Source organism: Saccostrea echinata, unplaced genomic scaffold (genome assembly GCF_033153115.1).
Source record: "Saccostrea echinata isolate AGI-Se365-2 ecotype Australia unplaced genomic scaffold, CSIRO_AGI_Sech_v1 ptg000037l, whole genome shotgun sequence".
NCBI lineage: Eukaryota > Metazoa > Mollusca > Bivalvia > Ostreida > Ostreidae > Saccostrea > Saccostrea echinata.
This window is the reverse complement of record NW_026889786.1, coordinates 3,338,034-3,365,767: the sequence shown is the minus strand read 5'-3', so window position 1 is coordinate 3,365,767 and position 27,734 is coordinate 3,338,034. Positions and strand designations below refer to the sequence as shown.

The 27,734-nt window shown below is 34.7% G+C and overlaps 2 protein-coding genes across 3 annotated transcripts in view; both read right to left on the bottom strand.

Moving 5' to 3' along the window:
* Positions 1 to 47: 47 nt before the first annotated feature.
* On the bottom strand, positions 48 to 10,310 carry LOC133200205 (kelch-like protein 18). Of its 2 annotated transcripts, none has more exons than XM_061336009.1 (8): positions 10,195 to 10,310; positions 7,517 to 8,508; positions 5,451 to 5,597; positions 5,040 to 5,171; positions 4,125 to 4,301; positions 2,700 to 2,846; positions 2,213 to 2,378; positions 48 to 1,822 (listed from the first exon to the last, which is right to left on the bottom strand). In XM_061336009.1, exons 2-8 carry the CDS (start codon positions 8,463 to 8,465, stop codon positions 1,666 to 1,668), a joined length of 1,875 nt encoding a protein of 624 aa, XP_061191993.1. In that variant the 5' UTR covers positions 8,466 to 8,508; positions 10,195 to 10,310; the 3' UTR covers positions 48 to 1,665. The 2 variants fall into 2 exon arrangements, with proteins under 2 accessions (XP_061191993.1, XP_061191994.1); XM_061336010.1 differs by having other exon boundaries at positions 10,213 to 10,303.
* A 14,095-nt stretch (positions 10,311 to 24,405) lies between these two features.
* Positions 24,406 to 27,734, bottom strand: part of LOC133200204 (uncharacterized) — a 69,720-nt gene continuing 66,391 nt past the window's right edge. The window contains exons 100-104 of the mRNA XM_061336007.1: positions 27,471 to 27,574; positions 27,183 to 27,275; positions 26,981 to 27,086; positions 26,667 to 26,804; positions 24,406 to 26,507 (exon numbers count right to left, since the gene is read on the bottom strand). Coding sequence (XP_061191991.1) covers positions 26,277 to 26,507; positions 26,667 to 26,804; positions 26,981 to 27,086; positions 27,183 to 27,275; positions 27,471 to 27,574 — 672 coding nt within the window. The 3' untranslated portion in view covers positions 24,406 to 26,276. The remainder of the gene's footprint in view (positions 26,508 to 26,666; positions 26,805 to 26,980; positions 27,087 to 27,182; positions 27,276 to 27,470; positions 27,575 to 27,734) is intronic.

Sequence of the window (27,734 nt, the reverse complement as noted above, 5' to 3'; positions counted from 1 at the left end):
AATCCTCGAACATTGTCTTAATCTTTATAATGCAACTGATGAACAGACAAGATTGGTTATTTTTTAATTCTTAAATTTTCATGATGAATAAAATTCAGGTGACCTTAGTGGTGATGTAATGTAAACTACTTTAGTGTTTCAAAAAAAAAAAAAACATATCTGGCAGTGTGTTTAATTTTGTAGAACATTTCAGTGCAACTAGAACATAAATTACATATACATGTTTATATAAATATTTGTCACTGCAGAGACATCTGTGCACTGCTGTAATTCCAAAGGAAAAGAATGCAGTACATATACTGGGTACTTATTCACCCCAGTACACAATTATGTCACACAAGACTAGAGAGCTCAATCATTGCTACCCTTGATTTTTTTAAATATATCTTTGACTATAGGTTTTTTTCTGATGACAGCATCAGATTAAATGTAAATAAAGATTAAATGCAAGCATAAATCACGCATATATCTAAGAAATTGCAATAAGTGGGAATTCTTTGTCCAGCAAAGATGTGTTAAGGGGGCTAACTCTAGTTAACTCCGATTAAGTACTTGCACACAACATTGAATAAAAGCTTATTTCCAGCATTTCTCTGAACACAAAATATATTGGGAGGCCAGCTCCACTGTATTTAACAACCATATTTTATACAGGTTTTGAAATTGTGAAAATGGAAAAAAAAAAACCAAGAAATTTAGAATGGGTAACATATATACATGTACAATGAACTATTATTTTATACAGGTTTTGAAATTGTGAAAATGAAAAAAAAGCAACAAAAAACAACAGAAATTTAGAATGAGTAACATATATACAATGAACTAACATACCTTGATTACACTCTTCTTAAATTTTTAAGGTAACTATAACATGGAACGCTTAAATGATGAGATACTTAAACATTTCTGACTATGGGTTAATGTTTAAGTTTTAACAGTTATAGGAATCTTTTGTTCTATTATCATGCTGCTTTATTAATTAGATGAAGGATGTTAGAAAGACAACCCATTCAGTAACATAATAGATATTATTATCCTTCAGAATAATACAGTCAATCTGATTGGCCAAGAGCATGTCACATGCAAGGAGACAATTCATGATATCTCCCTCATGCACAGGGTGAGAACTGTATTATCTCCCTTTAGATGAAAATAAAATGTTGTAAGCAAGATAACTCATATACATGTATATAATTGATCTATATATGCAGGATTGGTAAACAATAAATTCCAATAGTGACATCAAAGTTGTCTGCTGACATGTTTTTGAAAGTATGGAATCAGAGCAGTGGGTAGGAGAACATAAAGTTTGACTGAAATTTTCTACTCTATCTTATCAAATTTAGATTCTTCAGGATGATAATACTATTATGGACTGTATAGAAGGGAGGCATCACAAATTATCAAGTCTGATTAAGGTTATCACCCCCAGGCACAAATGTCCTCGGGCGACAACCCTACTCATACCTGATAATTTGTGATGTCTTCCTTCTAAACAGTCCTTAATTGTAAACTGTCACATGAGGTTCAGACTTGTAGAAATTGTCACATGATTCTAACTTTGTAGATAATGTCACATGATTCTAACTTTGTAGATATTGTCTCATGATTCTAACTTTGTAGATATTGTCACTTGATTCTAACTATGTTAAAGATCTCATCCAATCAGACGTTGCCAAATGGGGAGGACCTTTCTTTGTTGATTATTTCCTTTCTGATCACCATGGCAACACAACTTAACCAGCTTCTGCTTGACTGCATTTCTGCAATAATTTCCCAGCTATCTGACTCAGGATCATAACACTCGATCGTGTCATGGTATCTACAATGAATGGATAGAAAAGAAACTAAATTTATTAATCATATCCACTTATATTTATTTAGCAAAGAAATAATTTTCAGATTCATCTTTCATTTTTCCTCCTTGATGAAGATGTAGACAATTAGAAATTCTTAACACCTGAGGGCTGTAGGCTAAAATTCATGCAATAGTGATGATAGTATTTTTTCAGCTTTGTTATCTCATTAATGGAATTTTGTAAAGAGATGCAAAAGTTGATCAAAAGGCACATCAGTTGACAAATGTATGATCAGAAACAATGTAAATATCAATCAAAATGTTCTCTTTATTTTATGGCTCAGATTAGCTAAAAAGTTCCAAAACTAGTAAACTGTGACAAAATCAAAGTCCCTAACACTTATTTTGTACTACCTGTCCCATCCCTCTTCTCCCCCACACACGTAGATCTTCCCGCCCACGACAGCCACCCCTGGGCGGTACCTCCGCTCGGACAATGAGGCCTTTTGGATCCATTGGTTGGTACGAGGATTATAACACTCCACTTTGTTAGTGTTTTCTGTAGAAGCGTGCCATCCACCTTAAAGTAAACATAACTTTTGAGAGCATAGCACATCAAACATCTGATTTGAATCAGATTACATTCATATATATGTAATTAATCTAATATATTTGAGGGTATCCTTACTGATAAATTGTGAACCTGCAAACATTAGATAAGAAGATTCCACAAATTCTTTTGCAAAGGCTGATTTTTAACATAAACTAGATAATGAATCAAAACAAAAAAGTCATACAAGTTTACATTTTTAAATAGTGCTGTATATGAAAAGAAGTGAGTTCACAGAATCTGAAACTGTTATGAAAAATTGTTCATTTTGACCAATCTGTGACTAAATACCTATGATGTATATCATGCCATCCAGTACACAGGCCCCCGAACCTGACCGTGGAATCAACATGGGGGACTTCTCTGTCCAGACATCGGAGCGAGGGTTGTAACACTGGACAAGTTCTATCCCATCTCCATCATCCAAAATGGCTCCCCCTAAGAAACATAGGTAATCAAAGATTACGAAGCTCAACTCGACAAAGGTTATCTATAAGTAAGGCAAATTTCACATCATATTTTTTCTAGTTAATGTTCATCACAAGATCAATATCCATACAAGTTTGGTTTAAGAAGGACTTGTAGTTACTTGGAAAGTAATCCGCACAGAGACCTGCTCAAAAAAACTTTTAACCTGTTTACTAATCAAGACAATTTTGGTCAGTTCCAACATTCAAAGTAAGTCTGAAAGTTTTCATTCTTAGATGCACCATCCATGCAAGTTTAATCATAACATGCCATAATATTATATAGCTACTCCAAAAACATTACCCTGGTCACTCATCCGGAAAATGTAGGTCACATTCAAACAAGTCTGAAAGTGTCCATCTTAAGATACATCATCCATGCTAATTTGATTAAAATATGGCTAAAATTCACTCATCTGGAAAATCTAGGTCAGATCCAGCATCTGAACCAAGTGTGGTAGTGTCCATCCCTAGATGCATAATCCATGTAAGTTTGGTCCAGATAGGGCTTATAGTTACTTGGGAATAGACCTGCTCCAAAAACTTTAACCTGGTCACTCGTCTGGAAAATCTAGGTCAGATCCAGCATCCGAAACAAGTGTGGTAGTGTCCATCCCTAGATGCATCATCCATGCAAGTTTGGTCCAGGTAGGGCTTATAGTTACTTGGGAACGGACCTGCTCCAAAAACTTTAACCTGGTCACTCATCTGGAAAATCTAGGTCAGATCCAGCAACTGAAGCAAGTGTGGTAGTGTCTATATCTAAATGCATCATCCATGCAAGTTTGGTCCAGGTAGGGCTTATAGTTACTTGGGAACGGACCTGCTCCAAAAACTTAACCTGGTCACTCATCTGGAAAATCTAGGTCAGATCCAGCATCCGAAGCAAGTGTGGTAGTGTCCATCCCTAGATGCATCATCCATGCAAGTTTGGTCCAGGTAGGGCTTATAATTACTTGGGAATGGGACTTGCTCCTAAAACTTTAACCAGGACGATGCTAACGCCGACGCCGGGGGTATAGCATAAGCTCATCTCGACTTCGTCGAGGTGAGCTAAAAATATCTTATTTAAAATTTATCAATTACAAAACTATAAAAGGATAATATATATTTATTATAAAACTAAATAAAAAGGTTATAATTTTCATATAACTTAACTTCCAGTATTTTTTTTTGGGGGGGGGGATGAAAAGTAGACACAACAGGAGAAGCCTTATTCGATGATGTAGAAAAGTGTTGGATGAAGCACCTGTTACATAGAGACAACCGTCCACTGGGGCCACAGCTGGACTGGTCAATGCCATCTTCATATTGGAGATGTAACACCAGACATTGGTGTAAAGGTTATACTGTTCTACAGTATCCAGTCTCATAGTCCCGTCCCAGCCTCCTACAGCATACATGTATCCATCTAGCATAGCCAGTCCTGAAAAATAACAAATACAGGTATTTACTTGTACATGTATTACATATTGACAAAGTCAATATAAATTTTATCACATATCTTAATATTAAGCCATATTTAATTTAACAGAAATTTTTACTTTGGAATTTTTGATTGACAATGATTGTAAATTAACTGGTTTTTAAGCACAACAGCAGTTTAACTAATTCAGTTGAGCTTGCCTAGAGGTGGAATTTACGTAGTCCAAATATTACTTAGCCCAGATTCTACCTCAGAATAATATCTTATATAATGCCCCTAAAGAAGAAAAATTCCTGAATCTGCCCTTGAATTGTGTCTTTTGCTCTCTTAGAAAATTTAATTATAGAGTAAGTGAAGGCCTTTGTTATACTGAATGAATTAATTTATTGATAGTAATGGTGAGAACATTGTCTCTACTGAAAATAGGAGGACGCTCCTAGTAAATCATTTTCCGTGAAGGAATGAAAGATTTTCTATGAAAATATATGTTGTCTTTTCATTTTCCTTCGGTTCTTTCTCTGGTTAATATTATACCAAATGCTGTTAAAAACACGAAATTGACTGCAGTTTAGGTAAAACCAATTTTATTTTCAGTGTGAAACACAAGTGAGGTTTACGTGAGCTCAGCTCAAATGGGATTTAAACCCAGTTTACTTGACTCAGGCTTACTTGATAAACTTAGCTTACCTAAGCCATAGGTATGAATAAGGGCAATAGTCTACCTAACTCAAATCTTACCTAGCTCAGATCTTGGAGTCTGCATGCTTTGCATTTCATCCCAGGTATCCAGACATGGATCATACCTCCAGACACTCCGACTGGCATTTCCATCTGGATACTCCCCTCCAGCCAGATACAGGTAGGATCCACCTTAGATGTCAATGATAAAGTATTTCCATTCCATCAGATTCAATGTTTTAGAAACTGGTACAATGAACAAATCAATAGTTCTTGCATACTATATGCATAAAAATTGCTGAAAATTCATTGATATGCCTATATTAGATGAAATGTCTCTCGTAAAGTTAATAGACTTGACAGGCTGAAATTTATAAACTCTTTTCTTTTTCTTTAATTCTTTTTCAATTATCAGTATCTTCAAAAATTAAAAAAGGGCATCTAATGTAAATGACTAGAATAGTATCTTACCAACAGACACAAGTCCATGTTTACTGATTGCAAATGGCAGACAAGCTAGTGGTTTCCAGGTCAGTGTGTTTGGATCAAAAGTCTCCACACTCCTCAACACCACCTTATCATCCTCTCCTCCCACAGCCACCACCACCTCCACAAAACCTGTAAACATTTAAATCAGAGTAAAGCTGCCTCCACAAAACCTGTAAACATTTAAATAGAATACAGCCACCTCCACAAAACCTGTCAACATTTAAATCAGAGTAAAGCCACCTCCACAAAACCTGTAAACATTTAAATCAGAGTAAAGCCGCCTCCACAAAACCTGTAAACATTTAAATAAGAAACCTCACAAAAACTGTAAACATTTAGATAGAGTAGTACAGCTACCACATCTTAAAAACCTGTAAACAATGAAATATGACACAGTACAACCACCGCCACCTCCACAAATTCTGAAAAAATGAAATAAGGCAGCTAGAGTATAGACAGCACAACCTCAACAAAACTTGTAAACAATGGGGAAAAAACACATCCACTATGCCTCCAAAAAACCTGACAACACTTTAAAGAATAGTCACAATCAACTCTACAAAACCATTAAGCAATTTAAATCAGAAAAATACAGTTATCACCAACTCCCAAAAACATAAAAATACCCTGTAAATTAAGTTTCAAATTAGATAGGAACATGTTTGGCAGCAGAGTTAAGATTGTGCAAAAAATATTTAACAACTAAATATATTGCATTAACTAGAAAACTGACCAGTCTGCAAGGGCCCCGCGAGGGGTAGAAATATAAGGGTGCAGCTAACAGAATGAGAATTTTAATTGATTACAAAAATTTAAAAATATATGAAGAAGAATATGCAATAACAACTGTATTTATAAAATTTCAAGATAATTCCTACATATCCAACAACCTGTAAAGATCGAGTATCCCTGTATTTACATAAGGCAGCAAAAAAACATCACATCTATAATTACTCAATTAAATGTATATTTAAACAAGAATACAGCATGTGTTTTCAAATATCACCCAGGCTTGACCTTAACTTCAAAACAAACATCAGTTGCAGACAAAGGTTAATTTATCTTAAAGTGACAAATAAAGATAAGCCTGGAAAATCTTCTGCCCCAGACAAGATAATTAATCCCAAGGGATTAATTGTACTGCTCTCTTATCCTTTTCTTCCAAGTTTACAATCAGAACTCTTTCAGTAATGATAGAATAAGATTATTATTGGACTACCCATTATAATTAACAGATTTCTTGAATTTACATATGACAGCCAAAAGAAAAATGAATAAATAAATAAAATAAATCTTTATGTTTATCTTGTTTTTAGAATTCAATAAAATCATAACTCATTGTATATTTTACCAAAATAAAGTATGAACATTATTTAAATCCACATTTCAGAGAATGTAAACATCATTCAGAATTGACCTTAACTTCAAAACAAACTTCATCTGCAGACACAGGTGTTAATTAATCTCAATTTGACAGAAACAGATAATGCTTTGGATTTTCTTCAAGAGGAAAGTTAATTAATCCCATGGGACTAGTTGCAGCTTTCATAGTTTACAATAGGAACATTCTCAGCAGTTATCTCTCTTTGCCCTGGCATTCATTCTAATGTAAAGTTAAGGAATCTACCCCACCACCCCAGCTCCAAAGTGGATGACATAGAGAACCAAACTTAGCATCAAAATATGTCTTACTGTCTCTTCAACCAACATACCAAATTTGAACTTAATTGGTCAACTACAAAAAAAATTATTAGAAAAAAACAGAAAATTTGTGGACAGAAGAATGACAGACGGACAGACAGACAGACAGACAGACAGACAGACAGAGTGATTACTATAGTGCACCCGCAAATCCTTGCGGGGCCCTAATGAAGATTAAATTCTTACATTTTCCCAGCTATCACTGATTTATACCACTGACAAATAAACTTTCCTCTCATATAACCAATCCATACAACTGTAAATGTAATACTGCTACATGTATATTGGTAATGTTAACACTACTACTAGCATCTAGTACTTATAGTAGTGACATATATTATTTGTACCTGCTGATTTACGTATCCTCATGCGTTTATTGTTGAATTCAGTCCTTCTGTCAGGAAGAAGGTGGAAATTCTTAGCTTCATCCACCAATTTCTTACATTGTTCACAAGCTTTAATGACATCATTCTGTTCCACAAAGTCGTGTAGGTAGTACGGGTTAATCATAGGTAATCTGACACACTCTAACACATGGTAGAATTCTCTTATTCGACTCTCACTGCTGTGATCCAGCCAGCGCATTGCTGCCTCATAAACCGTCTCCTCAGAATCCACAATCAGTTCATCATCAGACAGTAGCTCTGTCAGTTTGCTTTGAGACAGGTTGTTGAATTCCTCGTGCTGGGAGACAGCTGTGAAGTTTTGCAGGATAAAGTCTTTAGACTTAAGTTGAAGTTCATCACAAGCATGGATTTCAGCAAAACAGTGGATGCCTACTGCATTTGTTTCATCCATATTCTGTTCTAAATAATGACAGCAAGCTTCTTTGACTTGAATGATCTCCAGCAAGTTAGAGGCAGCGAGGAGACTTTGCACATTTTGTCTGTTTATAGTGATTTCTGATGTGTATGCATAGTCCAAAAGTTTTTCTAAAATAGATGACTCAATTCCATTTATGGTAACCTTGCTTTGCTGGCTTTCTACCATATTACCGCTAAACATGGCATCAAAGTATGAACTGAAAGCAGCTAGAACACACCTATGACAAGGGAATTCCCGTCCATCAACACACAAGGTAACATCACAAAGCTTACCATTCCGTCTCAATGTCTGCATACCTGCTAACATCTGAGCTGGGTGGGACACCTCGGCATACCGGTAATCATCCCCCGACTCACAGGATCCATTAATGCTCATTACAGACTCCATGCTTCCTCGATTTCCTCGTAGGAGAGAAGGACAAAAATTCACAGGTAGGGAAACTGTATCACGCTTTCCCAAATACACTGCCATTCTAATAAAGTTCTGTGTTCTACAGATACATCTTTAATGTCACCTAAAAAGAATGATTTTTTCTTGTATAAAGCTGAAATTCAATATGTCAATTTTTTACAACTGAATCGACATAAAATTGATTATCATGGCATAAATGCTTACATGAATTTAATCATTTATTTTAATTGCAGAAGTTTTGATAAAAATTAATTCTGTATCATGATCACAGTATATTTGTCATTTTAAGTAACTAGTTATAATTAAATTTCAAGTGCTAAATACAATCTAATCAACCAAAGAGGTTAAAAATCTATGGAATGGTTTTCTGTATGAACTTTGGACACTGCATCCTTTGAAACTTTTTAGAGTGGGGACACAGAGGAAAAGGAAGGGGAAACTAACTGGGACTCAAACCTTGATCCTTATTTTGAATCTTGTCTCTGCTTCTCACTAGTATGATTTTATGAATATATTCTTCCAATATCAGATACATAATTTATGTAGCCACCCCCATCCAAAATACATGGTCCAGCACAATCTATTGATTTAGTTATATCAGGGACCTATATACTAATGGGATAGGCAACTCCTTCAGCGCCATGTTTATTTACCCAAAACGGCACACACAACACTGCAAGTTTTTCAAACTATGTTTTTTCCCAGTAAAAAGCCTGTTTTCTGATTAATGTAATCTGTTCTTTTTGTGTATCGGAATGGATATTTAATAAATTTTAAAGCACATATTATAAAATAATTTAGATATAAAGTAAACAACCACCAAAATCGGCGATTTCTCAGAAATACGGCTGATCAGGGGTACGCACTGATTTTTAAATAAACGTAATTACTTCTAAGATAAGGAGTAAAAACAGTGCTAATAACAAATCTTGAATAATTTTTTGATAGATAAATTAAGATTTTATTCTGAAATATTTGATAGCAAAAGAGATATATTTATTTAAAATTGACTTACGAAATCCCGCAACTTACGAGATATTGCGAGACTTTCGAGAGTTGCCTATCCTGTTAGTATATAGATCCCTGGTTATATACTCAGAATAGCTTGATTTAGCCATTTTACCATACATTTTTCTTAAATTTGTTATTTTTTCAGCATTTACAAAAAGTCACACTTTGGCACAGTGATGGTATTCAATCTTGAACTCTTTTGAAAACAATGCATGTAAAAATTGCTCATCAAATTACATCTCCTTTAGAGACTTTGTACTCAAAGTTCTAAAAGTTTGGGGCTATATAAAGCAATTGATTCGTGACCACACAGTTACTTCTTGAATGAAATTATAAAGGAGGTCAGTTCTGCTCAACAATTAAGATAATTGATTGGTAATAATTCAGCACAATGTGAAGCAATCATACTTATCCACACCTCAATGTTCACAAGGTGTGAACAGTTATCCAAACAATGGAAATACTTATGATTAAAAGTAATTCAAAGTTGCAATGTCAGAACTATCTTTGATTTGTATATGCTTTTTTGATAGTCCACAGTACACGTACACTGATATACACTGTATGAATAGGGAAACCCTTGCAACTTTTTATCTTTTTCTTACAAAAACATTTTTTCCGAAAAACTGCATATAAAAATAGCTTTATCAAGCTATTCTGAATAGGTTAATAAAGCTATATAGCTAATTCATGAGATTATGCTGAACTTGAAATAAACAGGTTGAGTTTGTACAGTAGGAGTAATTTAAGTTGATTCTGGTGCTCTTTAACAACAAACCTTCGGAGTTCCACCTACTGTGGCATTCTTTATCTAAAGTGCTCTTGATAATATGGCTTCCGAATTTTTTTTTTTTTCCAAATCAACAATTTCAGTTCGATTTAAAAATCAAAATATTTTCCTCCATACGCGAGAGGTATAATATGTATGCTTTTTTGGATCTCGTAACCAGCCTCTATAACCAGGCAGAGCGCATGCGCGCAATAAATTTCCATCGAGATCGGAAAACACCAGGGAGGAAATTCGGAATATATAATGGAAACTAGTAATGCGGAATGATACTATAGTCAGATCCAGAAATTTATGCATAATTCGATCAACTTTTATTTAAAAAAAAAACAGAAAAATAAATGAATCAACTTTACAGTTAGTTTTTATTTATTCATTTTATTTATTTATGTATTTTATTTTATTTTATTTATTTATTTATTTATTTATTTATTTATTTATTTATTTATTTATTTATTTATTTATTTATTTATTTATCAATCATTCTTATAATTAATTAACTAAGTAACTGATTAATTCATTAAAAAATGTATTTATGTATTTTTTTTTAAATTAATTTATTACATTCTTTCGTTCATTTATTAATCATTCCATCCATTAATTAATTGTCTATTATTTAATTCTTTCATTTATTAATTTGTGTGTATGTTTGTTTATTTATTTATTTATTATTCTAATAATTAAATAATAAAATAAATGATCAATTCATTAAGAAGTTCATTTATTTGTTTGTTTGTTTATTTATTTATTATATTCATTCTTTCATTTATTCCTATTCTATTAATTAATTAATTTATTTATTTATTTATTTATGCATTTATTTATTTATGCATTTATTTATTCGTATGTTTATTTATTTTTTTTTTTATTTTTTATTTCTTGATTGATTTATTTATGCATTTATCATTGATCACTTTTATAAATTAATTGTTTTTACAGGGTTTGTATACTTATTACCAGGGTTTGTTTTTGTTTTGCCATAGTTTGTATACCATCACCAGGGTCTGTATTTCTATCACCAGGGTTTTGATATCTATCACCATGGTCTGTACATCTATCACCATGGTCTCTATTTCTATTATCAGGGTCTGTATTATCCATCACCAGGGTGTGTGTATCTATCACCAGGGTCTGTATTATCTATTACCAGGAACTGTATATCTATCACCAGGGTCTGTATTATCTATCACCAGGGTCTATATACCTATCACCAGGGTCTGTAATATCTATCACAAGGGTCCTTATACCCATCACCAGGGTCTGTATACCTATCACCAGGGTCTGTATAGCCATCACCAGGGTCTGAATACCTATCACAAGGGTCTGTATACCCATAACAAGGATATGTATGCCCATCACCAAGGTCTGTTTACCCATCACCAGGATCTGTATACCCATCACCAGGGTCTGTATACCCATCACCAGGGTCTGTATTATCTATCAACAGGGTCTGTATACCCATCACCAGGGTCTGTATACCTATCACCAGGGTGTGTATTATCTGTCACCAGAGTCTGTATACCTATCACCAGGGTCAGTATACTTATCACCAGGGTCTATATACCCATCACTAGGGTCTGCATACTTATCTCTGGGGTGTGTATTTTCCTTCACCAGAGTCTGTATACCTATCACCAGGGTCTGTATATCTATCACCAGGGACTGTATTATCTATCACCAGGGTCTGTATACCCATCACCAGGGTCTGTATACCAATCACCAGGGTCTGTATATCTATCACCAGGGACTGTATTATCTATCACCAGGGTCTGTATACCCATCAGCAGGGTCTATATACCTATCACCAGGGTCTACATACCCATCACCAGGGTCTGTATACCCATCACCAGGCTCTATATACCCATCACCAGGGTCTATATACCTATCATCAGGGTCTATATACCTATCACCAGGCTCTATATACCTTTCACCAGGGTCTAAATACCCATCCCCAGGGTCTATATACCCATCACTATGGTCTATATACCTATCACCAGGTTCTGTATTATCTATCACCAGGGTCTATATACCTATCACCAGGGTCTATATACCTATCACACTGCAGGGTTTGTAATACATGTATCTATCAACAGGGTCTGTTTGTCTATCAATAGGGTCTGTATACCAAAGCTTTGGCCATATATTCAGGATTAAAAGTTTTGTAAAAAAAAAAAAAGGTCAAATGTCAAGGTCATAGATCATGGGCAATATACATTCCAGTAACTTGTTATAGTTTTGTCACGGGCATTGTACAGGTGAATTACGAAAACATATATTTCATTCCATACTAAGCTTAGGTCAGGGTTATTATTTTTTTATAAGTATATCAAATTTCACAAGGTCATAAGATAAAAAAAAAAATAATAAATTCAGAAGGATTTTGTAATTCGTAATTCATATGTGGAATATGAGAGTCCGATCTTTTCAAAATTATTATGTATTTTCTATCAGATGAATATTTCTTGAAATTGATAAACTAAACAAAAAATTATGACCAATGTTCAAGTTTTTGTGATGAACAAACACATAGACTGTCCCGGCGGATTTGCTTTAGCAATAGAGAATAATTGAATAAAATTCCATGAAAGATAAAATGATAATTATGATAAAACGTTTTATTTGAAGTAGTGAAATCTATATCTTTCCAAATTAATTTTATTAGCAATACATATATTCAAAGAATAGATAGATAGAAAGATAGATAGATTCTTTATTTCCAAATCAGGGCCCTTTCAGGCATCACAAACAACAAGTATGATTTCTACAATTACAAACAGTACAGACAATTTATGTGTATACTAAATAATAATCTACAGTACATGTATTTGTATATTGTACAATTTGACACTGTATATGTAAGTAATGTTGATAAATGAAATAGTACTACCGTGTACCCTAATGCAAGGTGGGGAGATTTTACAGTCCTCGCATTGCAAAAGATACCACGTGGCAATGCAAAAGTACTAACTATTACAAAACATAAAGTGTCAATTTTTGTATGTATTATTATTACATATATTTACATGTACTATATATTTAAAGAAAATGTTGCAATGTGACTTATATGCATAATATTTTTAAATGGCTTGTCTATCTAGTTTACATACAGCAAAAAGCACTTCAATATTTTCACAGTTTAGAACCCACAACAACTTATTTTCATTATTTAAATGAGCAAAATTGATACAGTGTGTTTGTATAATATTCATCATATTCTCTCTTTCTGTAACATAATTCAAACAATCAAAAAGTATGTGTTTTTCATCTTCAATAACACTCATTGAGCATTTAGTACAAAGTCTTTGATCTCTAGGAATGCCCAAATAACGACCTCTTTCTATTTGTAAATTGTGAGAAGATGTACGCAACCTACATATTACTTTCCTTTGTTCAAATGGTAGGCAAAGTAAATATTTTTCAAGTCCAAAATTTGTTTTGATCTTAACATAAGTATCCAGTTTACCTTCTTGTGACAGTCTTATTAAGTTCCACTCATTCATGAAATATGCAAATAATTTTCTGCATGTAGTCTTGAAAGTTTGCAAAGAATAAGACGCGTAGATAGTGTGTATCAACCCCCCCCCCCCTTTCCATTTATTTTTGTAAACTTTAAAAAATATCATGCTGGCAATTTTTTTATGCTTGGTAAAATAAAAACTGATATATGAATAATTTGCGGTCTAAATTTATTTCATATAAACACACTGCCCACACGTTAGGTGCCTGTAAACATTTATGTGCAACAGAGGCAATTGATGCTACCTTTTTTGTATATATATGAGGTAAAAAGGTTTTTTTGTTATAAATACCTCCTGCATTAACAAGTGAGGTTTGAAATATTAAAATTTTATTTTAAGAAAATGTTCCGAAGAATCGACTATCGTTCGAATAATGTTATCGAATAGTCGACTAAGGAAAATAAATATTTTGACATCCCTAAAAAATACACAGTAACAAGATTTCGACTATGAACTTTTCGCATTATCGCATAATTAAATATGAATCACAGGAATTTTTAAAATGTAATTGTAAAGTATTCACAACCTTCAAAAGTAGATCACAAGATAATCGAATATTAATTATAAAATTGAGTGAGTTTGTTTCTTATCGGACTATATCTTTGTGATTTCAAGTAATTTTACCATGTATCGTACATTTTTGGGCAATTTCTTAGAAAGTCAATATTTCTAATCATGTGCAGGCAAACACAATCTGTGATTAATGTGTTTACTCTTGATTCTACTTGTTTTAAAAACAAAATATTTCATAGAATTTACCTGTATTAGACTAGATGTACAATTTGCAACCAGTTCAAGCGTTATCAATTCTTTAATTTATTTGGATAAGATAAATTAATCTAACGCTTTACTCGCATTTTCATACCCCAGTATCGAAGATTCGGGGGTATATAGTTTTTGCTCTGTCCGTCCGTCTGTCTGTTTGTCCGCGAAAACTTTAACCTTGCCCATAATTTTTGATTGGTTGGAGCTATGGCTTTCATATTTCACATGTGTATTCCTTGTAACAAGACCTTTCTCTGGATACCACCATATTTGACCTTTTGACCTTGGAGTTTGACCCAGTTTTGCAAATTTTTACCAAACTTTAACCTTGGCCATAACTTTTGAACGTTGGTGCTAAGGCTTTCATACTTCACATATATAATCCTTGTGACAATACCTTTTTTGGACACCAACAACTTTGACCTTGATCTTGAAGTTTGACCTACTTTTGACAAACTTTAACCTTGGTCATAACTTTTGAACGATTGGTGCTTTGGCTTTCATATTTCACCTGTGTATTTTTTGGGAGAAGGCCTTTCCTTGGGCACCATTAATTTTGACCATTTGACCTTGACCTTGATGTTTGACATACTTTTGAAAAAAAACTTTGACCTTATACATATCTATTGCTACTGGGGCTTTCATATTTCACAGGTTTATTCCTCGGGACAAGACCTTACTTTGGGTACCAACATATTTGATTTGCATTTGAGAAAGTTTAACCTTCGCTATAAGTTGCCATACGGGGGCATCAGTGTTTCACAAACACATCTTGTTTTCTGTAACGGTGATTTTTGTACATCGGTATTGGGGGAATTCAAATTCATACTTTAACATTAACTCAGCAGGAAGGAAAATATTTATACAACATTATAACAACAAATCAATAATTTGCAATTATAAAATGTTAACTTGTTTTATAAAAGATAAAAAATTGTAATAACAAATTGTTAATCTGAACTTATAATTTGATGAATTGTAAATACAAATAAAATAAATAAAATTTGTAGTATTAACACCGAAGAAGGAGCCTTGAAAATCTATAAGGGGGTCGTTATTATTGGTCCACATTTCCCTACACTTTGATCTACATGTTTAGGCCTTGAAATAAATTCCAAGCAACACATTCCAGACAATTATTTAGCCATCCTTATTTATTTATCATGATAGTTAGACTGACAACACCTTGTTATAAATAGTGAGTTTAACCCACTCCCCCCAATAAAAATACATGTAATCGCTAGGTTATAGCTCCTTAAATTTAAATTGAAATTTAAACTTAAATTTTCAGTGCAGGCGTTCATTAAAATATATTTTTACAAAGTCGCACAGTCCAAATGCAGACTTTAAAGCTAAGTATACATGAAAGTTTGATATGTTTGATGTCAAAGAACATATCGTATTAATTTCTCGAACGGTCTATAACATGGTCATTTCAGGCCAAAAATAAATAAACAAATTAGTGAACAAATAAACGTACAAATAAACCTCACTTTACAGCAAAGGACTTTCTCTTCTTTAGTGAACAAAATTATCTAAAAAACTATAATGGTTCTTATCGAATATTTCAATTTAATTTTGTTTGGTATTTCAAATTAAAACAAGATGTGTTTGTGAAACACTGATGTCCCTGTATGGCAGCTTTTGGCAATGGTTAAAGTTTCTCAAATGCAACTCAAACTCAAATATTAATAGCTGAAAATAACTATAATGGTTCTTATCGAATATTTCAATTTAATTTTGTTTGGTATTTCAAATTAAAACAAGATGTGTTTGTGAAACACTGATGTCCCTGTATGGCAGCTTTTGGAAATGGTTAAAGTTTCTCAAATGCAACTCAAACTCAAATATTAATAGCTGAAAATGTTGTTACCCAAAGAAAGGACGCTCAGTGAATATATCTATTAACCATTAAAAAGGTTTAGCCCAGGTTAAAGTTTTTTAAATGTAGGTCAAACTGCAAGGTCAAGGTCAAAGGGTCAAATTAAAGGTACCCAGGGTAAGGCCTTGTTATAAGAAATACCCATGAAAAACATTAAAGAATAAGAACCAACTGTCCAAAATATATGGCCAAGATTAAAGTTTTTCAAAAGTAGGTTTTATTCCAAAGTAAAGGTCAAAATTTCAAATATGTTGGAACCCAAAGAAAGGATTTGTCACAAGGAATACATATGTGGAAAATAAAGGCCCTGATACTAACTGCTCAAGGTTAAAATTTTTAAAAGTTGGTAAAACTAAAAGGTCAAGGTCAATTTTTTTTATATCCGATGAAAGGTCTTGTTATTATGAATACACATATAAAGTATGAAAGCCCTTGCACCAACTGTTCAAAAGTTTATAGCCAAGGTTAAAGTTTGGTAAATTCTTGCAAAAGTGGGCAAAACTCCAAGATCAAGGTCAAAATGTCAAATATGTTTGAACCCAAACAAAGGCCTTATTACAAGGAATGCACATGTGAAATATGAAAGCCATAGGTCCAACCAATCAAAAGTAATGGGCAAGTTTTTGCGGACAGACAAACAGGTGATGGGTATACAGACACTGGTGATAGATGTACAGCTCTAGTGATAGATAATAGAGGCCCTAGTGATAGATAATACAGACCCCGGTGATAAGTATACAGACCCTTTTAATAGATAATACAGACCCTTGTTATAGAAATACAGATGCTGGTAATAGACATACAGACCCTGGTAATAGTTCCACATTCTCTGGTGAAAGGTATACACACCCTGCTGATGGGTACATACAGACCCTAATGACAGATAATACAGACCCTTGTGATAGATTTACAGACTCTGGTGATAGATCGATACCCAAACCCTGGTGATAGATAATACAGACCCTGGTGTTAGATATACAGTTTCTGGTGATAGCTATACAGACCTTGGTACTAGATAATACAGACCCTGGTGATAGGTATACAGACTCTGGTGAAGGAAAATACACACCCCAGTGATAAGTATACAGACCCTGGTGATAGGTATACAGACTCTGGTGACAGATAATACACACCCTGGTGATAGGTATACAGACCCTGGTGATGGGTATACAGACCTTGTTGATAGATAATACAGACCCTGGTGATGGGTATACAGACCCTGGTGATGAGTAAACAGACCCTGGTGATAGATAATACAGACCCTGGTGATAAGTATTCAGACCCTGGTGATGGGTATACAGACCCTGGTGATGGGTATAAGGACCCTGGTGATAGGTATATAGACTCTGGTGATAGATAAAAGAGACCCTGGTGATAGGTATACAGACTCTGGTGATTGATATACAGTTCCTGGTGATAGATAATACAGACCCTGGTGATTGGTATACAGACCCTGGTGATGGGTATACAGACCTTGGTGATGGGTATACAGACCCTGGTGATGGGTATACAGATCCTGGTGATGGGTAAACAGACCCTGGTGATAGATAATACAGACCCTGGTGATAAGTATTCAGACCCTGGTGATGGGTATACAGACCCTGGTGATGGGTATACAGACCCTGGTGATAGGTATAAGGACCCTGGTGATAAGTATTCAGACCCTGGTGATGGGTAAACAGACCCTGGTGATAGATAATACAGACCCTGGTGATAAGTATTCAGACCCTGGTGATGGGTATACAGACCCTGGTGATGGGTATACATATCCTGGTTATGGGTATACAGACCCTGGTGATAGTATACAGATCCTGGTGATGGGTAAACAGACCCTGGTGATAGATAATACAGACCCTGGTGATAAGTATTCAGACCCTGGTGATGGGTATACAGACCCTGGTGATGGGTATAAGGACCCTGGTGATAGGTATATAGACTCTGGTGATAGATAAAAGAGACCCTGGTGATAGGTATACAGACTCTGGTGATTGATATACAGTTCCTGGTGATAGATAATACAGACCCTGGTGATTGGTATACAGACCCTGCTGATGGGTATACAGACCCTGGTGATGGGTATACAGACCCTGGTGATGGGTATACAGATCCTGGTGATGGGTAAACAGACCCTGGTGATAGATAATACAGACCCTGGTGATAAGTATTCAGACCCTGGTGATGGGTATACAGACCCTGGTGATGGGTATACAGACCCTGGTGATGGGTAAACAGACCCTGGTGATAGATAATACAGACCCTGGTGATAAGTATTCAGACCCTGGTGATGGGTATGCAGACCCTGGTGATGGGTAAACAGACCCTGGTGATAGATAATACAGACCCTGGTGATAAGTATTCAGACCCTGGTGATGGGTATACAGACCCTGGTGGTGGGTATACAGACCCTGGTGATAGGTATACAGGCCCTGGTGATGGGTAAACAGACCCTGGTGATAGATAATACAGACCCTGGTGATAAGTATTCAGACCCTGGTGATGGGTATACAGACCCTGGTGATGGGTATACAGATCCTGGTGATGGGTAAACAGACCCTGGTGATAGATAATACAGACCCTTGTGATAAGTATTCAGACCCTGGTGATGGGTATACAGACCCTGGTGATGGGTATACAGACCCTGGTGATGGGTAAACAGACCCTGGTGATAGATAATACAGACCCTGGTGATAAGTATTCAGACCCTGGTGATGGGTATACAGACCCTGGTGATGGGTAAACAGACCCTGGTGATAGATAATACAGACCCTGGTGATAAGTATTCAGACCCTGGTGATGGGTATACAGACCCTGGTGATGGGTATACAGACCCTGGTGATGGGTATACAGACCCTGGTGATAGATAATACAGACCCTGGTGATAAGTATTCAGACCCTGGTGATGGGTATACAGACCCTGGTGATGGGTATACATATCCTGGTTATGGGTATACAGACCCTGGTGATAGTATACAGATCCTGGTGATGGGTAAACAGACCCTGGTGATAGATAATACAGACCCTGGTGATAAGTATTCAGACCCTGGTGATGGGTATACAGACCCTGGTGATGGGTATAAGGACCCTGGTGATAGGTATATAGACCCTGGTGATAGATAATAGAGACCCTGGTGATGGGTATACAGACCCTGGTGATTGATATACAGTTCCTGGTGATAGATAATACAGACCCTGGTGATTGGTATACAGACCCTAGTGATGGGTATACAGACCTTGGTGATGGGTATACAGACCCTGGTGATGGGTATACAGATCCTGGTGATGGGTAAACAGACCCTGGTGATAGATAATACAGACCCTGGTGATAAGTATTCAGACCCTGGTGATGGGTATACAGACCCTGGTGATGGGTATACAGACCCTGGTGATGGGTAAACAGACCCTGGTGATAGATAATACAGACCCTGGTGATAAGTATTCAGACCCTGGTGATGGGTATACAGACCCTGGTGATGGGTAAACAGACCCTGGTGATAGATAATACAGACCCTGGTGATAAGTATTCAGACCCTGGTGATGGGTATACAGACCCTGGTGATGGGTATACAGACCCTGGTGATAGGTATAAGGACCCTGGTGATAAGTATTCAGACCCTGGTGATGGGTAAACAGACCCTGGTGATAGATAATACAGACCCTGGTGATAAGTATTCAGACCCTGGTGATGGGTATACATATCCTGGTTATGGGTATACAGACCCTGGTGATAGTATACAGATCCTGGTGATGGGTAAACAGACCCTGGTGATAGATAATACAGACCCTGGTGATAAGTATTCAGACCCTGGTGATGGGTATACAGACCCTGGTGATGGGTATAAGGACCCTGGTGATAGGTATACAGACCCTGGTGATAGATAATAGAGACCCTGGTGATAGGTATACAGACCCTGGTGATGGGTAAACAGACCCTGGTGATAGATAATACAGACCCTGGTGATAAGTATTCAGACCCTGGTGATGGGTATACAGACCCTGGTGATGGGTATACATATCCCGGTTATGGGTATACAGACCCTGGTGATAGTATACAGATCCTGGTGATGGGTATAAGGAGCCTGGTGATAGTTATTACAGACCCTGGTGATGGGTATACAGACCCTGGTGATGGGTAAACAGACCTTGGTGATGGGCATACATATCCTGGTTATGGGTATACAGACCCTTGTGATAGGTATTCAGACCCTGGTGATGGCTATACAGACCCTGGTGATAGGTATACAGACCCTGGTGATGGGTATAAGGACCCTTGTGATAGATATTACAGACCCTGGTGATAGGTATATAGACCCTGGTGATAGATAATACAGACCCTGGTGATAGATATACAGTTCCTGGTAATAGATAATACAGACCCTGGTGATAGATACACACACCCTGGTGATGGATAATACAGACCCTGATAATAGAAATAGAGACCATGGTGATAGATGTACAGACCATGGTGATAGATATCAAAACCCTAGTGATAGAAATACAGACCCTGGTGATGGTATACAAACTATGGCAAAACAAAAACAAACCCTGGTAATAAGTATACAAACCCTGTAAAAACAATTAATTTATAAAAGTGATCAATGATAAATGCATAAATAAATCAATCAAGAAATAAAAAATAAAGAAAAAAAATAAATAAACATACGAATAAATAAATGCATAAATAAATAAATGCATAAATAAATAAATAAATAAATTAATTAATTAATAGAATAGGAATAAATGAAAGAATGAATATAATAAATAAATAAACAAACAAACAAATAAATGAACTTCTTAATGAATTGATCATTTATTTTATCATTTAATTATTAGAATAATAAATAAATAAATAAACAAACATACACACAAATTAATAAATGAAAGAATTAAATAATAGACAATTAATTAATGGATGGAATGATTAATAAATGAACGAAAGAATGTAATAAATTAATTAAAAAAAAATACATAAATACATTTTTTAATGAATTAATCAGTTACTTAGTTAATTAATTATAAGAATGATTGATAAATAAATAAATAAATAAATAAATAAATAAATAAATAAAATAAAATAAAATAAAATACATAAATAAATAAATAAATAAAATGAATAAATAAAAACTAACTGTAAAGTTGATTCATTTATTTTTCTGTTTTTTTTTTTTAAATAAAAGTTGATCGAATTATGCATAAATTTCTGGATCTGACTATAGTATCATTCCGCATTACTAGTTTCCATTATATATTCCGAATTTCCTCCCTGGTGTTTTCCGATCTCGATGGAAATTTATTGCGCGCATGCGCTCTGCCTGGTTATAGAGGCTGGTTACGAGATCCAAAACAGCATACATATTATACCTCCTCCAAACGCACTTGTTGCTTTTTCAATATTAATTGTATACCAAACCCGACACAAATTGAAAATTCTCGTGAAATCAAAGTACCGATAGTATTGATTGGTAACAGAAAGTCAGAAACCATTCAACCCCTTTGATCTTAGATGTATCCTGTTTAGATAAGATCTTAAACTGAATTAACAAAATTCTCATCGAAAATGGTCTTTGAGTATGACAGTACTTAATTATGTTGTAGAACAAATAATAAAACAGAATATGATACGCAAATAATGATGAATCAAAAAAGATGCCTTTAGCCATTTTAAATCATAAGACAGGGTATAAGTCAAAGAGGTTGAGTGGCAGGATCTTAATAAAGGTTCTTGTACTGAAGAAATTACAGAAGCTTAATTCTTGTAGAGCTGAGACTCTTTTTATTGACCATTGGACCCAAAAGTCACATAAACTTGAATATTGCGCTATTGCATAAAAGATATTATATCTACCAATTTTTAGCTCACCTGAGCGGAAGGCTCAAGTGAACTTTTCTAATTACATTTTGTCCAGCATCCGCCTGTCTGTCTGTAAACTTTTCACATTTTCAACTTCTTCTTAGGAGCCACTGGGCCAATGTCAACCAAATTTGCCACAAAGTTTCCTTGAAGGGCCACACCTTTTTCTAATGGGAGATAATTACAAATTGGTGAAAATTAACAACATTTTTAAAAATCTTCTTCTCAAGAACCACTGGGCTAGAAAAGATGAAACTTATGTGGAATCATCTTCAGGTAGTGTACATTCAAGTTTGTTCAAATCTTGACCCCCATGATGGGTGGGGCCACAATGGGCAATCATAGTTTTACACAGGAATACGTAGGAAAAAATCTTTGAAAATCTTCTTCTCAAGAACAGCAAAGCCATGATTGATTATACATGTATTCATATGGAAGCATCCTCAGGTAGTGTAGAATCAAATCATGACCCCATGGGGGTAGGGCGGGGCCACTATGGGCAATCAAATTTTTACAAATGGAATACATAGGAAAAATCTTTAAAAATCTTCCAGTCAAGAACAGCAAAGCCATCATTGGTCATATTATAAATATATGAAAGCACACTCAGGTAGTGTAAAATCAAGTTTGTTCAAATCATGACCTCTGGGGGTAGGGTGGGGCCACAATGGGTGATGATTTTTTTTTTTACATAGGAATATGTGCGAAAAATCTCAAAAACCGCAAAGCCATGATTATCACATTCATTTTAATTCAGAAGCATCCTCAGATAGTGTAGAATCAAGTTTGTTGAAATCATGTTCCCTTGGGATAGGGCAAGGACACAATGGAAGATCAAATGTATATGAAAAATCTTGAACAATCTACTAAAGCTATGATTAGTCAAAGAAATATAGAAGCATCCTCAGGTAGTGTAGATTCACATTTGTTCAAATCACCACCACCCCCTCCCCCAGCACCACCTTTATATACACTTTTCAATACTGAACTGATTTCTGCTTTTTTCCTAGCAAAAGTACTCAGGTGAGTGATGTGGCCCATGGGCCTCTTGTTCAAAACTTGATCTAATTTTCTGCAAGTAACATTGTCATCACCTTGATGTATATACAGTCGTGTAAATATCAATCAGATTTTAATGTGAAATAATTTGAGAAGCTTAAATTACTACTGTATAAATCTGAAGTTGATAAATTTAAAACTTCAAGTTTTAAAAATATTAGAAAGAGCTTGAGTTGAGCCTTTTCCATGCATGGTAGGTTTCTAGGATAATACATAGTATTTAGACTCAGCTTTTCTTCTGTTGTAGAGGGGGTTCTTGTTTATTTGGATGGCATAGGTTTGTTTTTAAACAGAGATTTTCAAAAAATTCTGTGAGGGAAACAAACAATTTTATGCTGGACTTACCTGGTAGTTGAGGTGAATTGCAAAAAGTAGCATTCTAAAAACTTATTTCTGTAAACGTTGTGGATTTAAATTTTAAAATATGGAGTTTTAAAATTATCATTATATGATTTACGTCAAAATCGGCTGCAAGATGACACAGTGGACAGTAAACCATACTTTGATCTTTATTTGCTTAAATTAAGAGTTTTTCATTGCAAGCTATTTTTTCTACTCAAAGGCTAAGAAAGGCATTTTCCTAGGGCTGATTGTTTTTACCTCCCTTGCAAAAATAGAGACATCACCAAATATCGTCGGACTTCAAATTTAGACGGCACTCAGGGCCATTGAGCAGTGATGATTCTTTACCATGCCAATGCCTACAGGAACCTACACTTTGAAGGTCATATTCAAAAGATCCATGACTTTCACACCTATTAAATGCCTGGCACTTGGCAAAGGAAAAGTCATTACTTATGTCATACATCGTATGTTTGATGTAGTGCTGGGAACAAGAATCGAACACAGACCTCATCACGAAGCAAGCACTCTACATATAGGCTACCATGACCAGTTTAAAGTTGAGGAGCCTTACACAATCAAACCTTTCTAGCACATCATAAATTTTTTGAATACATATGTAATGGTATGGATATCGACATGGGTAGCTCAGTGGTTAGAGCACCTAACTAGTAATGCAGGGATCCCGTGTTCGATTCTTTGTCCAGCTAGCATACATTTTCTCCTGCTTTAAATAACAACAATCACAAATTAGGAAACTATATTTTTTATTTAATGATTTGCTTGTAAAATTAGTGTAATTAAAATTATTTAAAGCATTTTGCATTGGTATCCAAAGTTGCACCATATATATATTATAATTGACAACAAGCTATAAACTGGTTCTCTGTAAAAAAAAAAAAAAAGCCAATGATTACAGATAAAGTGGAGAATAAATGGAGTACTGGATATTTGTTCATGAAATACGATTATGTTTTACAGATAACCAGTTTAATAGAATAAAACAGTCATATCACTAAAAATTGCATTGTTAATTGTAGATAATATGCTACAAAGACATTCTAAAAACTGAACAACATTAAAAAAGAAAGTGATAAGGATTTTACAATATCTCACTGAAAAATAGATCATATGAACTGTACATAAAAATGAAAGGGTTATAAATTAGGACTACACCCTGTGGTTTCATTAATCTTTGTCGGGATCAAAGAACTATACATGGTAAAGGCATATTCCTGCCCCCATAAAAGTCATATTTTGAAAATCTCTTGAAACATGCATATTTGTTTACCAGTATATTGTATTAGAAATCTGAATATATCAAAATATATTATGGAATGGAAGACCATATTAAGCATTTTTTGTCCCTTTGACATTACAAACTATTGGGATTTTTTGTTATTTTTTAAGAAGAGGACAAATTGCTCAAAGTTTGTTTAAATTTTGACAATAGTATTTACAGAGTAACTTATTCTAGTACTATATTTAGACAAATATTTATTGATATACATGAATCATTCTACACATTATATCAAATGATCAAGTCTTAGCTGACATTGGCTCAATAACTTCCAATCAAAATATCAATGTAAAATATACTTTTTTCTTTCAAAATCATTGGAATTCTCAATTTACATCATTTTCTTAAAGTCATGTCTAACATATGATGTCATGGTTGATGAAAATATTTGATGCTCTGAAGTCTGCAAATATCCATAAAGATTTTTCCATCAAAAATTGATTTTGGGAGCAGATATTGGCCATATTTCGTTGGTATGTAAATTTGTGAACAGCTACTTTGTCCCATTCTATAATTAGTATAACATGTAGTTCATTATCACCCAATGTTATGGCTCAACCACAACAACAACAAAAATTGGTATTCAATGAAAAATGACAAAACCACAGTATTTATATAATGTAAATGTGAAAATTTGAAGGTAATCTCTGTGAATTTTGGGATTAGAGAAGATTTGCAAAACATGAGAAGTGTGTATAGTAATTTGTTTTATGCATGATTAATAATATTTCCGCATTTTTGCAAAAATAACCCCGAAGGTGTAAAGTTTGGTAAACAGAAATTACAAAAAATGACCCTCACAAAACTTTCACTTTTACAGTATACTGTGTATAAAGACTCATGTTATCAATGCAACAGAAAAAAAACATCCCCACTGAAATATACATGTACACGTAATTTTACCCTGGTTCATTGATATACATAAAAATATAATCTTTTATGAGGTTTTACTCTGCGTAATAGGCTAATAAAATACAAGTTCAATGCATGATAATAAATAAATGAAGATCAGCTACTACACTGTAACTGCACATATGGATTTCATTGGTAGAGTAGATAAACTTCAGACTTAAAGTTGGATGACAAAAAATTTATCAGACATAGCACTATCGATTCAGTTCCTGAATTTTATATCTTAAAGTTCACATGAACTGCTGTGCATATTTACAGTCTTGTGCATCAAAACCATAATATATTCAAGGTTGGGTATAAATTATCAAAGATATACCTTAACACAATACAGAAGCACCGATATCACAGAACTATTTGAATATATTTGAAATATCCTTGTAACACAGCAACATTAGTGATAAAATTTTATAATGCTGAATTAGAAACTACTTTCAGAATGTCAATGGATCAAAGGGCAGTGAACTCTTCCTCAGGATTGATGAATACTGCTGACAGTTGCCCCATTTTCTCCCCCTTGTCTCCAGCATAACCTGGGTTCATGTAGGCATACTGATTCTTTGCAATAGAGCTGCTGATCTGTGAGACATTTTCGCTGGCATCACTACTGAAGTCTGTATAGGAATCCTCTCCTTCGGCTCCCACCCCATCTGTCTGCTCGCGAGAGAAGCTTAGGAACACCTGAAAAAAAAAAAAAAGTGTATCAGAGGAGAAATTACAAAAGATATACCTGATGATGTCACAAGTAACACCTCCAATTTCACATGTATATCAACTCTAAACTAACAAAATATTTCCTGTTTAGTAATCATGCAGAAAGTATATGTAAAATAAACTCACATCATCCAGTGTGGTTTGAGAGACAGAGTAGTTCTGAATGACTCCTCGACATTTCTGCTCATCCAGAACTTGGATGACGTCTGCTACAGAGGTGTGGTTACTTGGCACTTGGACCTCTAGCATACCCTGGTGTTGTACCTGACAAAATTTTTCATCAGTTTTCTATGAATATACTGAAATAACAACTCACCAGGAACACTTTTTTTGACATGCAGAGCAAAATTGTAGGAGAGAGCGAGATACTTTCAACTGGGGTTAAAAATGACATCGACAATATTTCATTTTTGAATAGTAATACATACAATTTAACATACCCTGAATATTGACCCTGGGAACCTTGCTTCAAAGAAATTCATTAATCCCTCTCTCTCTGATGGAAGACCACACTGGGATATTGTCACTGTGTGTCCACTTCCAAACCTACAGATCAGAGAGTTTACAACATAGAATCATTTAACTAATGTTTCTGGATTCAATAAAAGATATCCAAACATTTTAATATTAAGGAAAACTTACTTGTCTTTGAGGTGTTGTGAGCTGCCAATGCACTGGAAGCTCCCATTCACCATGATGGCTAGTCGTGTGCAAATGGCATCACATTCTTCCATACTAAAAACAAAATACTTATTTTAATATTGTGTAACCAAACATCTAAGCATAGTTACCTCAACCTGAAGAAACGTGTATGACTCTTTTTGATATTCAGATCCAAAAATGGCATCAATAATTTAACTTTTTTTTCTTAATCAGAGTCGGAAATATATTAACTCTGCTAAAATAACGGAATATGTAGTATAAACTGACCTGTGTGATGTCATGACAACAGACTGTCCATTCTTAATGGCTGCCAGCACACAATTCCACACCTGACGCTTGGCTGTAGGGTCCATTCCTGTAGTTGGCTCATCCTGTAACAGAACATTTAATGAATTCAATCTTTCAAGCTGTCAAATACAAAGACATACACATCTACAGCAAAAATTTTAAGGTGGGGAGGTTAAATAATTAATGCTAATTAAGCCTGATGGGAAAAATATATTCAGGTTGATACAATTTCATAAACATCAG